This window comes from Mastigoproctus giganteus, chromosome 2, assembly GCF_048544385.1.
Source record: "Mastigoproctus giganteus isolate SK-2022 chromosome 2, ASM4854438v1, whole genome shotgun sequence".
In the NCBI taxonomy this organism is placed as follows: domain Eukaryota; kingdom Metazoa; phylum Arthropoda; class Arachnida; order Uropygi; family Thelyphonidae; genus Mastigoproctus; species Mastigoproctus giganteus.
Genome location: NC_143576.1, coordinates 201,391,550 through 201,407,979, shown reverse-complemented (window position 1 = coordinate 201,407,979; position 16,430 = coordinate 201,391,550). Strand labels below are relative to the sequence as shown.

Here is a 16,430-nt window from a genome sequence, read left to right as displayed (position 1 = left end):
CACACAAAATTTAGAAAGTGGCTGATCAACAGTTTAATTCTGCTTAAAGAAAATAGTATAACAAATTAAGGAGAGCTTATAACAGTCCACTTTATTAGTGAGCTTAGATGTGAATAATGACATATTCACATCTGAGCCTACTAATACTTATTTAAACATATATAAACATACCTATGAAAGAAGCAATAGAATTAGTGCAGAAAAAAAATTATAGGATGGGAAATAAGGATCCACATGTGAGATTTTAGAGTATTATCCAACAAAATGTTAATAGAGTTCACTAGGTTCAATAGCTCTTGAACTTACATTAATTCAGTGATAGCCCAAGGCATGCACCAAATAAAAATTAAAATGTCTATAAAAGCAATGTAAACATAAATTTTAATATTCCTTCAATATATTTTTGACTTTTACCTTGCACTCCTGATTCTGCTGGAATTTGAGAAATGTCTTTAAAAAAAAAAAAAAAAAAAAATCAGGTTTAAGTTTTAGGTGTTCTGCATACACTTATGTGCCAGTTCATGGTGCACAATAATTTTCTGGTGGGTAACATAATTTGGATTACAAGTTTTTGGTTAACTATTGTTAGTGGACTTTACATTCTGTGCAAATGATTGTGTAAGTGGAATTCTTATTTTAATTTTTGCAAGTCTTCTTGTCATTTTTTAATGCTAGTATTCAGCTCGCACAGCTTGGAATGGCAAATACAGCAGGTACTAATGGGCTGCTGATACAACATGAAATATCTGAGTACATTAGCACATCAATTCCACAAACAGCTGTCATTATTGTCCATAACACTAAATAGTAAACCTTTCTAATTACATCAGTGTACAATATTATTGATTTCATTTGGAGATTTATTGTTAACTTTTAATGTGATCTTACTGATTTGGTTTGGGTTTTATTGGCACATTAGCAATTAGGGTGATTAATGTGCCAAAACCAGGTCACATAAAAGATAAGAGTTAAAATATTTCAGTGACCTAACAAATTAGGTCAATAGATCAAAAAAAAAGACATAACGAGAAAAGTATCGCAAAAATTTACATTTTATAAAAGAGTAAAAAGATTTAAAGCTTTTAAGTAATTAAAAACAGCTAACATTTGGTCATTGTTTGGATAAAATCAGACTGAGTTTATGTATAAGGTCCAGGCAGATGACTAAAAGCAGTAAAATATAAAACACATTTGTGTCTATAAAGGGACACTTGGATATAGACACAAGGTGATATAGTTGTACACGTTGGCACTAATGATATTAAGAGTAGGAGACCGACAAAATTACTTGACAAGTACAGGTCACTGTTGAAAAAAAGCCGTGAATTAGGGTTGAATTTGAAAGTGTCTGCAATTCTGTCCAGACATGATAGGAGGAAGTATATGATAAGAGCCTTATCGATCAATTCAGCCCTGGAAAGATTGTGCAAGGCTCAAGGGGTAGAATTTTTTTTCTACCTGGTCTGTACTTGTTAACAGGAGAGACTGTTTCTACAGGGATGGGATACACTTAAATAGAAAGGGTGCAAGAATATTTGCTGATGCTATAGAGGCAGTGTTAGATGGGTCGGAAAACTGCTAGCTTGGGGGGGGGGAGGATACAAGGACTAATAGATTAACAGTAGCCACTGGCAGAAGTGAAAGTGATTCTTGCACTGCTTCTACTGGAATGAGCAGAAGCCTGGAAAACAAGATGCAGGATGTTTCAGAGACTGCTGGGAGTCATTGCAGTATAAGTAAACACATAGGTTGTGTTAGGATAGCTAAGAATAGGAACAGGTGCATGTATACTTGCGTGTACACCAATGCTAGGAGTTTGTTAAATACATTTGATAAATTTGAGGTATTGCTCAAAGCATCCAAGGCGAATATTGTTGGGATATCAGAGACGTGGTGTCACACAGATATAAGGAATGCAGAACTGGAATTTGGGGAGTACAACGTCTACAGAAAGGATAGACAGGATAGGAAGGGAGGAGGGGTTATGCTATTAGTTAAGAAACACATAAAATCCAAGGAAGTGAAGCTAGTCGACATCGCTGGACAGTGCAGTGTCGAGTCAGTTTGGTGTGACATAAGCATTGGGAGATCAAAATTGAGAGTAAGAGTGTGTTATAGGCCTAATGACTCTGATGAGTATACACTTGGTCGTCGACTTACGACCTATGCGACTTACGACCGGCCGCACTTACGACCACAAAAAATTTGATTTTGTAAATTTCATTTGTATTAATTTTTACATTAATTTTAGATTGTATTTTTGTGTTTACAGTACATTATGTACAGTATTATTTTTCAAATTATGACAATACTGTATATGTAATTATAGATCGTAGTTTTGTATTTTTTATAAACAGTATGAATAATAAACCAATTAAAATGTACAGAGCGTTTGAATTTAACCTCCTAGAGAGAGATAGCCTAGGTTTAGAAACGAAGTAAAAGATAAAAGCATTACTGTATTTAAAATGAAAAATAAAAGATGATAAAAATTTAAAAGATTATAAAAATAAATTATAAAGATAATAAAAAGATTAGAAAGGTTAAAAAATACTGTTAATAAATATATGGCTGACATACGACCAGATCGACTTACGACCTGTCAGTCAGAACAGAAGTCGGTCGTAAGTCGACGACCAACTGTAATAAGAAAATGTACAGGGAAATAGAGTGGGCCAGTAAATCAGAGAGTCTTATAATGGGGGATTTTAATTTCCCAGATATTGACTGGAATTTGTGGGCTGGTCACTCACACACTAGCAAGTCTTTTGTGGATTTATTCGATGATTGTTTTCTACATCAGCATGTTCGGGAGGCAACTAGAGGAAGTAATATACTTGATTTGATTATCAGTAGTGATTCTTCATGCATTAAGAATCTGCAGATAAAGGAACTAGGTGGCAGTGATCACAGTGTGCTGAAGTGGGATTTACTCAAAGAGGTAACTACCATCAGGGGTAAAGGGAAGGGTTATTGCTTTTGTAAAGGTGACTACGATGGTCTGAGACAGTACAGGCATACCTCGGTTAACGTTACCTCTGATAACGAAGCTTCGATATAACGAAGTCCGCAATTTCAAGCCCCATTTAACATAAAAAAAATATTCCAGTTTAATCACCTGAAATCTAAACAAACTGAAGAAATTACGGAAACCTTTTGGGCTTCTCGTGGTTGGTTCTAGAAATTTAAAAAACGGGCCAGGATTCATAGTGTAAAATTAACAGGAGAAGCTGCAAATAAGTTTCCAGAAAAACTAAAGGAAATAATTGAACATGAAAATTTTCCACCAAATTTGGTGTTCGGTGTTGACGAAAGCGGTTTGTTCTGGAAACGGCTACCAACAAAAAGCTTCATTTCTATTGAAGAAAAATCAGCTGCTGGGTTCAAAGCAGCCAAAGACCGTTTAACATTACTCTTTGGATCAAATGCCTCTGGCGATTAGAAATTAAAATTGTTATTAGTTTACCATTCAAAAAATCCGAGGGCGTTAAAAGGTAACATAAAAATGAATTTACCTGTAATATGGAAAGCAAATACAAAAGCGTGGGTTACCAATGAGTTATTTACTGATTGGTTTGTTAACCACTTTTGTCCTGAAGTAAAACGGTATTGTCAAAAAAAAAACAACTTTGAAGAAAAAGCTCTTTTGTTGTTATACAATGCTCCGGGACATCCTACTGATCTTAACACGTTGGACACATGCATTCCTGTCAAAGTTGTGTTTCTTCCAGCAAACACAACTTCCCTGATTCAACCATTGGATCAGGGAGTAATAGCATCATTTAAAGCTTATTATCTGCGTCGAACATTAAGCAATTTAACTGAACTAGAGGATAAAGAGGAAATGACAGTTAAAACTTTTTGGAAAAACTACACCATTAAAAACGCAATTGAAAACATTGATAGTTCTTGGAAAGAAGTCACTAAGAAATGCTTAAATGGAGTTTGGCGCAAAATATGGCCAGAAGTTGTACTAGAAGAAGAAAATAACATCCAAGAATTAGAAATGAAGTTATCCAGATGGCTCAATCAAATAGGTTTCGAAAATGTCGATGAAGAGGATGTTAGAAATTTATTGAATGCAGAAGATGATGGTTTTTCAGTGGAAGATTTAGAAAGCCTTGTTAGCAACGAAGACAAAGATAGTGAAGGCGAAGTTAAAGAAGTACCTGCCGAAAAAGTGTTAACAACCAAAGATTTAAAAAGGTGCTTAAATGATATTGAAAACGTTTTAAATTTTTTTAGTGAAAATGATCCTGACTTAGGAAGAAGTGTTATAGTTAAGCGATCAGTGTTAAATGCAATAACTCCGTACAGGCAATTGTTAAATGAAAGAGGAAAAAAGCATAAACAATCAACTTCAACCTCATATTTTAAAATGTGATTTCACTTTGTATGTAAGTTGACTGTTTATTTAATAAAACTTTTCTTTGTTCGAAAAAAAAAAGCTTTTCATTTTCTTTACGTAGGAATGTATCCCTATTCTGGCCATAGTATTTTTACCTCTGAAAACGAAGTTTCGCTTAACGAAGTAATTTCATGGAATGCATCCTATTGGTTATTCGAGGTATGCCTGTATTTAAATTCTATACAGTGGGACCAACTGATGATGTTACCAACAGCAAATTCAAAATGGGAAGCATTCAAAGAACTTATCTTGGAAGCTACTACGCTTTACATACCAACTAAGAAATATTGCTCAAGGTTTAGGACTAAATAGATGTCAGATGAACTAATGAGACCAGGGCTCCCACTCCTAGGAGTTTTTCCACCCAGATCTGGGTTTTTTGATTGTCATCTGGGTTGATAGGTTTTTTTCACAAAAATATCTCATTATCTGGGTTTTTTCGGTAATTTTTAGTTTTAAGTCAAAATTTATTTTTATTTCTTGTAAATACAATAAAATTTAATACATTTAATAACAGTTTACAATTTTCTTAATTTTATATTCTAACAATACTGATCATAATTTGTAATATCTCAAGTGCTTGTACAAAATACTACAAATGTAAAAGGATTTCAAAGTTTTCACAGGGTTCTACACTATGATTTTCGTTCGTGTTACTAACATGTATGCGCAGCCTATTGAGCAGGCGGAAGGCGGTCTTTACTGCACAGTCTTTTGTGATCATTCGTGGTATTATTGCATTATTTGGTGTGATTTTTATATTTATGCGTGTACTACATACAGTGATATAATAAATTTAAATTGTAGTGACTATTTCTATTTTATGTTAATGGATTAGTGATTTATTTTTTATTTTATAGAACATTTTAAATAAGATAACTGCTAATTACCCATATCCACAAATTGCCCACAATGTCTGAAACTTGTTCTCCACAGAGAAAGATGAGTAAACGGTGGTATACTCAAAATTTTAGAAATGAATGGTTAGAAGATCCGGAATTAAAGGATTGGTTGAAAGAAGACAGTAATGAAAAAGGTGCATCTTACTGTATTTGTTGTGAAATGAAATTAAAGAATGCCAATAAATCGATGTTACTAGTGCATAAAAATACAGTTAAACATAAAAAAAGTGCAAATATTGCTAAGACAAGTTCAATGTTAGACACGTTCTTCACAAAACGTAAACCTACGGAGAATGAAGAAGTAGCAAAGGCAGAGTTAACAATTGCTGCACTAATTTCTGAGCATAATATTCCATTTGGGCAATGTGATCACCTTATAGAAGCATGTAAGTAAGCATTTCATGATAGCAATATTGCAAAACAAGTTCAGATAAAGGCGACTAAAGTCTCTTATCTTATACAAGATGGCATAGCCTATCATGAAAAAATATACATTTCCAACATATGCAGAAACAACAAGTTTTCAATGATAATAGATGAAAGTACAGATTTATCTTTATCTCAAGTTCTAGCTGTTGTTGTTAGATATTTTGATATTCAAAAACTTGATGTTGTAGATGTGTTACTTAACACTGTGTCGAAAATGGTACTTCAGAAGGGCTTTATCAAGCTGTAAAAGATCTTTTCATAGAAAAAAACATTCAAATAAGTAATCTAGTTGGCTTTGGAAGTGATAATTGTGCCACTATGATGGGTACTAAGAGTGGGTTCCAGTCATTGCTAAAAAAGGATGTACCATCAGTATTTATAATGGGATGTGTTTGCCATTCTTTTGCATTATGTGCTAGTCATTCGGTCAAGGTACTACCATCATATCTAGAAATATTTATAAAAGATATCTCTTGTTATTTTTCCCGTAGTAGTAAAAGATTAAACGAGTTCAAAATGATTCAAGATGTTGTAGATACTGCTAAGCATAAAATCCCCAAATTCGCACAAACATGTTGGTTATCCCGTGGCAATGTAATAAAAATTATTATTGAGCAGTGGGATGCGTTAGTTCTTTATTTTCAGTCTCAATCAAAAATTGAGAAAATCGATGGTGAAGGGAATATTTACAATACTATGATCACCAAAGGAACTAAGCATATGTTGTTGTTTTTAGGATATGTACTGGAGAAAATAAACTGCCTGAATATAGAATTTCAATCTGAGCATTTCAGATTGCACTTACTTCATTCAATGGTTTCAATTGAGTATAAAAATATTCTTAGTTTTTTCATAAAAGAAGAAGTCATTACTTCGCGCAAGCTGGTTGAAATTGATCCAAGCAATGCAATAAATCATAAGCCTCTGAATAAAATATATTTCGGAGGCCGTTGTATGGCCTTATTAAATTCAACACCACTTGGTGACAGTGAAAGCAGGTTTAAAAATGATTGTTTAAGATTTCTTGTTGAACTTTGTATGGAAATCAGAAAAAGATTTCCTCTAAATGATGATGTAATTATCGCCAGTCTCAATGTTCTTGACCCAGCAGTGATACATGATCGTGCCAATTCGCCATCCTCAATTTTCCATTTAGCAGTGCAGTTCCCTCACCTTGTTTCTGAAGACAAACTAGATCTTCTAGATGATGAATGGAAATCATTTCGTTTAAATCAAGATTTAGATTTCTCTTACAAAACCATCCCTGAGTTTTGGTATCTGTTACGTAATGTAAAAGATGGCTTTAATAATTCTAAATATGAGATTTTATCTAACTTTATGACCAGTCTAACTATTTTACCTCACTCTTCGGCAAGTGTAGAAAGAATCTTCTCCCAGGTAAACCATATAAAAACAAAAGCCACAAACTCCCTTAAACCAGAAACTGTGAAAAATCGACTAATGGCAAAACAGGCGATAAATAGATCTAATCAAAATTGCTATACAAGGAAACCTAAATCAGAATTGGTAAAAGAAGTCATACAAGGAACTTGTTAAAATATACGAAGAACGTTTGAAAAAAATGAAAGAACTTCAAAAAATAAATGTGGAGGGAACTGAATGGGATGAAAATTCTGATTACAATTAAATAAAAGATATTTTTGCATGGTAAGTTTTATCTTATTTGTGTTGCTATACTATATAATGAAAACTAGGTTTTTTTTGGGTTTATTTAAGTTGCAATCTAAGTTTTTTTAAAATTTGTGAGTGGGAGCCCTGAATGAGACACATTGCAGAGAAGAAAAATGCATGGGATACATATAAATTAATGGGTGTCACAGAAGCCTATGATAGATATAAGCTGGTCTGTAAACAAGTCACAAAGGGGGTTAGGCAGGCAAAGGCAGATTATGAGAAATCTTTGGCAAAGGATGCAAAGAAAAACAGCAAAGAGTTCTTTACTTATGTAAACTCTAGAAGGAAGGGGATGAATCAGATTGGTCCACTTGATATCGATGGTTCAACTGTTGATGATCCTGCTCAGGTAGCTAACAAACTAAATGAATATTTTGCATCGACATTCACACATGAGGAGTTATTCAGCGGGGGGGAATGCCAGAGGTGTATTCAATTCTGGCAGTAAGCTAGATAATCTTGTAATAACTGAGAGTAAACTGGAGGAGAAATTGTTGAAGATAAAAACAAGAAAGGCACCTGGGGTGGATGGGATCTATCCAGTTATATTAAAGGAGGCAGCAAAGGAAGTAAGCAAACCCTTAGCCATAATGATTAGAGCTTCCATGGACTCAGGGGAAGTACCCATAGACTGGAGATGTGCAAATGTGACCCCAATTCACAAAGGTGGATCAAAGGCTGACACAAGTAATTATAGACCTGTGAGTTTAACTTCTGTTCCAGGAAAATTAAAGAAGCACTGGTTAAAGAAGCACTGCAGGATTATCTAGACAAGACTTCAGTTATACCTCGGACACAGCATGGTTTTGTTAAGGGGAAGTCTTGCCTGACCAATTTGATTGGATACTATGATGCAGTCACAAAAGAGCTGGATGCAGGGAATAACTTTGATATTATATACTTGGATCTTAGAAAGGCTTTTGATACTGTTGCACATGGAAGACTGCTGCACAAATTGTAGCAGTGTGGCATTGGAGGCAAATTGCTGCTATGGATAAAGGGGTAGTTGAGGGGGAGAAGACAGAGAGTGGTAATCAATGGACACTGCTCATCGTGGACTAATGTTATTAGTGGAGTCCCTCAGGGTTCAGTGTTGAGTCCATTATTGTTTTCTGTATTTATAAATAATATTGATGATGGTATATCAAACTTAATGTCCAAGTTTGTAGACGATACAAAGGTTCGCATGGTTGTTAAGGACACTACTGACACTATGCTGCTGCAACAGGATCTGGAAAGGTTGAGCAGATGGGTTGAGAAGTGGCAAATGAAGTTTAACATTGACAAATGTAAAGTACTACATATGGGAAACAGCAACCCGAGAGCAACGTATCAACTCTGTGGTGCTACACTGACAGTGGTAGAGAATGAAAAGGACCTGGGGGTAATTGTGCAGGCAGATATGAAGTTCTCTGAGCAGTGCAGATGGGCTACAAGAGTAGCTCATGGTGTCTTGTCAATGATATACAGGAATTTTTCTAGCAGGGATAAGGAGGTGATTATTCCCTTGTATAAGGCAATGGTCAGGCCACACCTTAAGTACTGTGTACAGGTCTGGAGGCCTCATTTCAAGAAGGATGTAGAGCTGCTGGAACGAGTACAGAGAAGGCAACACGATTAGTGAATGCAACAAAGGGTTGCTCTTACGAAGAAAGGCTTAAGTTTTGCAAATTACAGTGTCTGGAGACTAGGCACCTGTGAGGTGATCTGATAGAGGTGTATAAAGCCTTGAATGGTTTGAGCATGCTCAGTGCTGATGGAATTCTTCCTCTTGCTCAGAATAATCACCTGAGAGAGCATAAATTCAAATTGAGGAAAGACAGATGTAGAATGGATGTGTGGAAATTTGCCTTTAGCCAGCAGGTAGTTGGTTGGTGGAACAGACTTCCATCTCTTGTTGTGGAAGTTGATAGCCTAAATAAATTTAAGGCTCAGCTGGACAGGTATTTCAAACAAACGGAGGGGTGAAGTGGAAGTTTTTTTTTTTTTTTGGCTGATGCTGCATAAGCTTGCTTTATTGCATCATATGCTTCTACTAATGCTAATGCTAAAATATGTTGAAAAGATATCACAATTCTCACACACAAGGAGTATCTGCCCTCAGCAGGAATGAATGTGTAAGGTTACCAGGTCCTATCTGCAATCTAGCAAATAACTTCTTGTCTGTTATCTCTGATGCTGCATTTCCGTGCTTTCAGGTCTTGCTTTATATAGAATAATTTGATGTTGGGTTGGTTTTCCCACTTGTTGCCACTTTTTTTGTACCTCACTGCTTAATAATAAACTTGTAATCTGAGAAAGACGTTCATTGCAGTTTTGGTAACTAAACCTGCACACTCGTTTCCCAGGATTTTCATTTAATTTGCATTTTTTTTTTTTTTTTTTTTTTTTGGCATTCTTTTTCTTCCACTGTATAATTTGAACTGCACTAACTGAATCTGTGTATACAATTGTAAGTAATATGATTACAGACTGCGTGAAGTTTAAGGCTATGATAATTGTATAGAGTTCTGCATTAAAGCTGCTACATTCAGTTGGAAGTTTCTTAGCTAAGGTGATAATACTCGGTAAAAATTGCAGATGCACAGACATGACTGTCAATTTCAGATCCATCTGCAAACACTGGAGTGAACTGTGCATATTAGGCTATCAGTGGTGCTTACAACTGTAATACATTCTGCTTGGGTGATTTAGTTGTCCTTTGAGTTTTGCTGCATAGCATGCTATCCAGATGTTTTTTTATGTCCACGGAAAGTAATTTTTTTTTATCAAAGATTGCACCCAAGAAGCAGATGCTAGAAACTATTGGAATTACTTGATTGTCCAGAGAGAGTTATGGGTTGGATATAGATTACGTTTCCTACAAAAGTGTATTGAAATGGTCTTTTGAGGTGAGAGGCAGAAGCCATTCTAGTCCACATAATTTTGTTGATCACACCTTGTAACTGCCTATCCACCATTTGCATATTTGCAGGAGTGGCAGGCTATCAGCATACAGAATGGTAGATACTGTTTTTGATAGGTTCTGCATTATCAAGTTAATTTTTATGATAAATAAAGTGGCACTAAGCACTGAACCCTGTGGCCCTTCCTCTTTGATAAGTTTGAAGTAGATGGCTATGGAGTCAAACCTCAAATGTCCATTCATGCAGGAAGTTTCTGATGAACAGTGGAAGACTGCCTTGCAATCCTAGGTCATATAGGTCTTGCAATATACCATATCTTCATGCAGTGTCAAAGGATATTTCTATATAACATTATCACTTTCTTTTTTGTACAAAAGCATCACAGATATTTATTTCTGACTGAATCAGCAGATTGAGGGTGGATCTACCTTCATGAAAACCACACTGCATGGACTGAGGAGGTCATGTTGCAATAGGAACCAGGTCAATCGAGCATTGATTATATATATTTTTTCCGTGACCTTACTTTTACCCACAGGGGCTCACATCTGGTGAGTATAGGCTTGGCACACCCAGGGTCCTGAGCTGGATATCATCATTCTTCTCTTCCTTGGTGATTCCTTTCTACTTCTCTCTCTCTCTCTCTCTCTCTCTCTCTCTCTCTCTCTCTCTCTCTCTCTCTCTCTCACACATCAGGGTAAAAGGAAATTTTTTTTTTTTTTGGCTGGTGCTGCATAAGCCTCAGGTTTCCTTGCACCATATGGCTAATAATAATAATATGGCTAGTCAGAGCAATGGGCCAGTAGTTTTGTGGATTGTAGGATCTTTTTCAGGTTTTGGAAATGCCAGAATGGTGTCATTTATCTGGAAAAGCATGTCCTGCAAGTACCCTATTATAGAACAGTAACAGTGCCTTGAGAGTTGGTTCAGTAAGTCAAGAAATCAATTATGTAGTGAATTCCATCAGGTCCTGCTGCAATGTGTACTTGGTGGTACATAGAGCTTTATGCAATTCTACCAGTGTAAATGGGAGGTTGTATAAAGTGCTGTGCACTGTTTCAAAGTTGAGGCGACATTTTTCAGCTTCTGAAATTGGGGCGAGTATCAGGATGAAGCTGAAATTTCTGCAATGCTAATTCTTGTAGTTTTGTTGTTACAACCATGCACAGTTAGTACAGGAAGGTTGATGTGTGGATGTTTAGAATACATACATTGTATTTTAGCCCATATTGTCTGTGTCCTTGTGGTCCCTGTTATTCTGGGAGCGAAGGGCTTCCATACTTCTCTCTCGTGCTTTGCTTAACACATTTTGCTTTTGCTCTAGTCTTTTTGAAGTATATAAGATTTCCAGTTGCTGGGATCTTCCTGAAGATGTTCAATATTCTATTCTTTTCTTTTTTAGCTTTACTGCAATCATCATCCCACCAAATTCTCAGACATATATGATTTTAATGGACTGTTTTGCTGCCTTCAGTATTTGAAAGAAAGAAGAAAGAAAATCTTTATTGCAACAATAATAATAAGATGTACAAAATACAGTTTATGTTGCAACTTACCCATCATGACCACAGGACAGGAGTGACAGCCACAGGTCATTTTCACAGGTCATATATACTCCAAAATGAAAGAATTTTGGATCTGCTGTTTCTGTTGCTGCTTGTACTGACTAATCAGCTTCCAACCAAATTTGTAATTTGGTTGGAAAGGTGTGGAATGCCAATGTCAATGTGGCATATTACAGAATAGTGGTTAGTGTCTAATGGGTTGCCATGAATAGTCCATTCAAATAAAGGGTATATGGTTGCTGAGCTTAAAGAAACATCTATGGTTAAAGTAGATCCCGCAGGAAAATGTGTGCAGGTGTACATCCCAGTATCCAGGGGTACACATATATCAGATTATGTTGGTTGAGTAATTTTTCCATGTTTGTCTGCACTTGTCCAGATTTTGATTCCCCACAGAGGTAGTGACTGTTAAGGTCTCTGAGAATACAGCAAGGTTGGGAAGTTGTACAACTAGTGCTTCTAAGTCAGCATGGCTTATGTCAGAAACAAGTGGATCAACAAAATTCATATTTAATCTTATCATCAACCATAATGGCAACCATCTGCAACTTGTATGGTTTTAGATGCAACTGCTTAGCAGCACGTTCCACGCTGTTTTTTTATAATACTCTTACTGCTCCAATGTATAGACTGGATGATAATGAAACTCCTGATTTGCTCAACACTCCTCACTTATGGAAGATCTGCTAGTCTTCTTATCATGGCACAAAGAATATCCAGTGGCTTCAAAAGTCTTATGCTAATCATATATCAAATGCCTGCTCAGTGGAATTTGGCCAAACCTTGTACAAAATTTCTGCTTAACTTACACCATAGACTTAATTGCAGTCAGTAAGAAATGAGTATGAGAACTCAAACTGCAAAGTTGTTCAAATTATAGGGATTGGGTGATCCATATGAGGGTGGCAAGCCCCAAGTGTAGCAAAATTTACTTCTGTAGTAATCCTCTGGCAATAAAAGATTGCATTTTTAAATTTACATCCAGGTATACATAACCCTAGGAATGGTCATGTTTAAGTCCATTTTTAAAATTGTCAGCACAGAAGAAATGATGATGTATGGATTATTCCTGAAGACAATGTCCTTCAGAAATTCTCCCAGGAAACAATCAGAAGGATTTAGATCTAGCAAGTGCAGCAGCAAGACCAACCAATTCCATGCAATCTACCCCAGGGGCTCACATCTGGCATGGGCTTGACAAACCCAGGGTCCTGAGCTGGATATCATCATTCTTCTCTTTCTTGGTGATTCCTTTCTACTTCTGACTCCCCCTCCCCCCTCTCCCCAGGGTAACTTGGGAATTTTTTTTGGCTGGTGCAGTATAAGCCTCAGGCTTCCTTGCACCATATGACTACTACTACTACTAATAATAATAATCCAGAATATCAATTAAAGATAACCTTATTCATTAAAATATTCCTTTGGGAAATGAAGAACTGCATTCTCCACATTTTGTAAAAAAAACAGTTTAAAATCTTGTTCAAATGCTTAAAGCAGATGTTTCTTTTAAACTGATAGCTTATTTAGAATATTATCCATTGCAACAATTATTTCTCATATTTCCTTGGGCTAAGAATAATCCCTTCTACATGCACAATACACTCACACTGACTTTTGTCTGTCAAATGCATTCCTTATTAACAATCACAGAACCAGACTGGGCAACTTCTTTATTAATCTCAAAATTGTTGTTCTTTCTGGACCTCTTCTGCAATCAAATCTCACTTTAAACACTCATGATACACCATAACAAACTGCCAGTTGGATAAAACCTTTCCATACCAAAAACACACTGCACAGTAGTGTACATCTTACTCATAGAATTTTTCCACTAAAGTGCATCATTAACCAGTAAAAGAAATACTCCTAATATCTTATCTTAAATTTTTAATGACACAGACTCACCAATACTAGCACAATATATCAAAAATAAATAAACTAACAAATAATAAACAAATAACAAAGGCATTCAAAATTGTTGCATCTTTTCTTGATGACCCTATACACATATTTAGGATTTGTTATTTAAAAAGGGAAAAAAAAAAAAACAGAAAAAATAGGTGTCTAATAAGGTTTGATAAAGAAACAAAAAAGTTCGCTACAGATACAAAGAGGTGTTTGGCATATAAAACTTAACAAAATATTAATAAAGATCGAATTTAAAAAAAACTGTATTCAATAAGGCAAAAAAGCATCCTGAATAAAACAAAGTAAAAGTTCAACTTACCTGAAAGACATCACTAGAGGCACATAATATGAGGCGATGAGCAGCAAATTGTTTCCCTCCAACTTCAAGGATTATGTCACTGAGCAGTCTTTCTGCATATAAACTTGCTATCTTTTCAAGGACTGTTGAAGAATTATCTATCTGTTGTTCATGCTCTTCATCACATAGTTTATGCCCTTCTGTAGATGAGCTTGAAAATTCCTTCACATTTTCAGTAGACCTCTGTCTCAAAGAATTATTGGCAGTGTCAGCATTCCTACTGTTATTTGGACTATAATTTGAAGACCACAATGGGTTTCCTCGAAACATTATTAATCATAAATTAATGGTGTAAAAATAAAGATTTTAAGTGTGGTTCCATAACAAACCACATTTTCCAGAACACTCAGAGTCCCATCAATTCTGGTAAAAAAAAAAATTAAAAAAAATTTCTTAATACATAGTAAACATACATAAGAAAATTTCAGAAGCAGTAAAATATTATCAAATTACATTAGGAATAACAACAAAACATCAATATATAGTAATATGTGTCAAAAACGTAAGACAAAAAAAAAAAAAATCTCATACACACTTATTGCAACCGTCAACCATTCAAGAGATATCATTTGGCATAAAATGTATGCAAAGTAGTCAAATTCATACTAATAATTTATTAAACAATAATTATATGTAAGAAAACAGAAACAAGAAGGCAACTGAAAAAAAAAAAAAAAAAATGTTGATATGGATTATGAGCTCTCATAGCAAAAACACATTAGCATTCCATTATGCTGAGAATAAGCATAACAATTAATAAAGAAAATTTATTCCCCATCCTCAAATAAATGAATGATCAAATGAATGTTCGACGAATGGTAGTGTTATTCATCTACTAAGCAAATTGACTTTGGAGAATAATCCACTTTCTCTGCATGTGGGTATGCTACTTTCAGGAATATGTAAACAACATACCAAAATATACAAAGTGCAAATATGTTTTTTTATAGTGCCCCCCCAAGAGGTTTGACCCACAGTCTCCAGGTTTAAATATGTCATGTTCAGGTCACAGCAACTTCTCAAGGTCATAGAATATGATATTATTGTATTATTAAATGTTTTTAGAATGCATATAGCTTATGAAACTATTTAATGTGTGTATCATGTTCCACAATTTTTTAAACTAGAGACCATCAGACTTCCCAACCATATCATCACAAGTTTGTCCACCCCCTGTACTGCAGGCTACATTTGAGGCCCATTTCCTTATATTATGCAGCATTATTCAGAATATTACTAATGCCATGTAATAACAGCCTTGGATTTTTGTATTTATTTATTACATATAAATTAAACTGTAAATATAAACATTGATCAATAAAAAAAATAAATCCTATTTTGAAAAATGCATTATTAGTAATAATGAATTATGCGAACAACTTTAGCATAATTATGCAAACAACTTTAGCCTTCTCTAGCAGAAAGATACAGTACACACAATGCCTTTACTTCAATCAGTTTTTCTGAGAAAACAGGCAGAAAACAGTTAAAAATGGAAAACTTTAAAAAACTTTATTACTAATTATGATGCTATACTGTAAAACACAAAAATATCATTAGAGATGTAAAAAAAAAAATTAAGTTAAACTCCATGTTAAGTTACAATGGAAACAGTGCTTTTTGATATACATAGTGCCCATAGAGATTTTTTTTTACAGCCAAACTTTGCCAATTAAAAAATAATGGAGGTCAAAAGTGAATATCACACTAGAGCAGAGGATCCCCAAGTGTGAGACCCCCCCCCCCCAGGGATGCACACACTTGTTTTTTTTTTTGTTTTTTTTTTTGGAGGGGAGGCACTTTTTTTACAATGAGATAAGGACAAACCATCCCACTAATTCAGGTATAAAGCATTTTTATTTCTATTATTTGTATATCATTTGTTTTTTTTTTTTCCTTTTGGGATTAAATGTATTGTACATATTAATTTATAAATGTGCATACTGTATATTCATGGGTAAATAAATTATATCAAATCTGTTTATTTATAAATATTCTGGAACTTTGGGGATGCAAGAAATTTATGAAAAATTTTAAGGGGACTCAAGGTATAAAAGTTTGGGAACCTCTATGCTAGAAAAATATTAAAATTTAAGAGTTATTATCACTACTCTGCATTTTGAAAAAAATTCACCAAAGTTTTCTTACAGAAAGGTGTTTATAAATCATTTTCTAATGAAAATTTCAAAAATGACTTCCATTTTTGTTGATATCATCACAACAGGTTTCTTCAAAAATCACAAGAGAAAATTTGATTTT

The 16,430-nt window shown here is 34.7% G+C and overlaps 1 protein-coding gene across 1 annotated transcript in view; it reads right to left on the bottom strand.

Moving 5' to 3' along the window:
- Positions 1–16,430, bottom strand: part of Tango10 (transport and golgi organization 10) — a 102,695-nt gene that overhangs the window by 71,515 nt on the left and 14,750 nt on the right. Inside the window, exon 2 of the mRNA XM_090390131.1 lies at positions 14,133–14,534. Coding sequence (XP_090246257.1) covers positions 14,133–14,441 — 309 coding nt within the window. The 5' untranslated portion in view covers positions 14,442–14,534. The remainder of the gene's footprint in view (positions 1–14,132; positions 14,535–16,430) is intronic.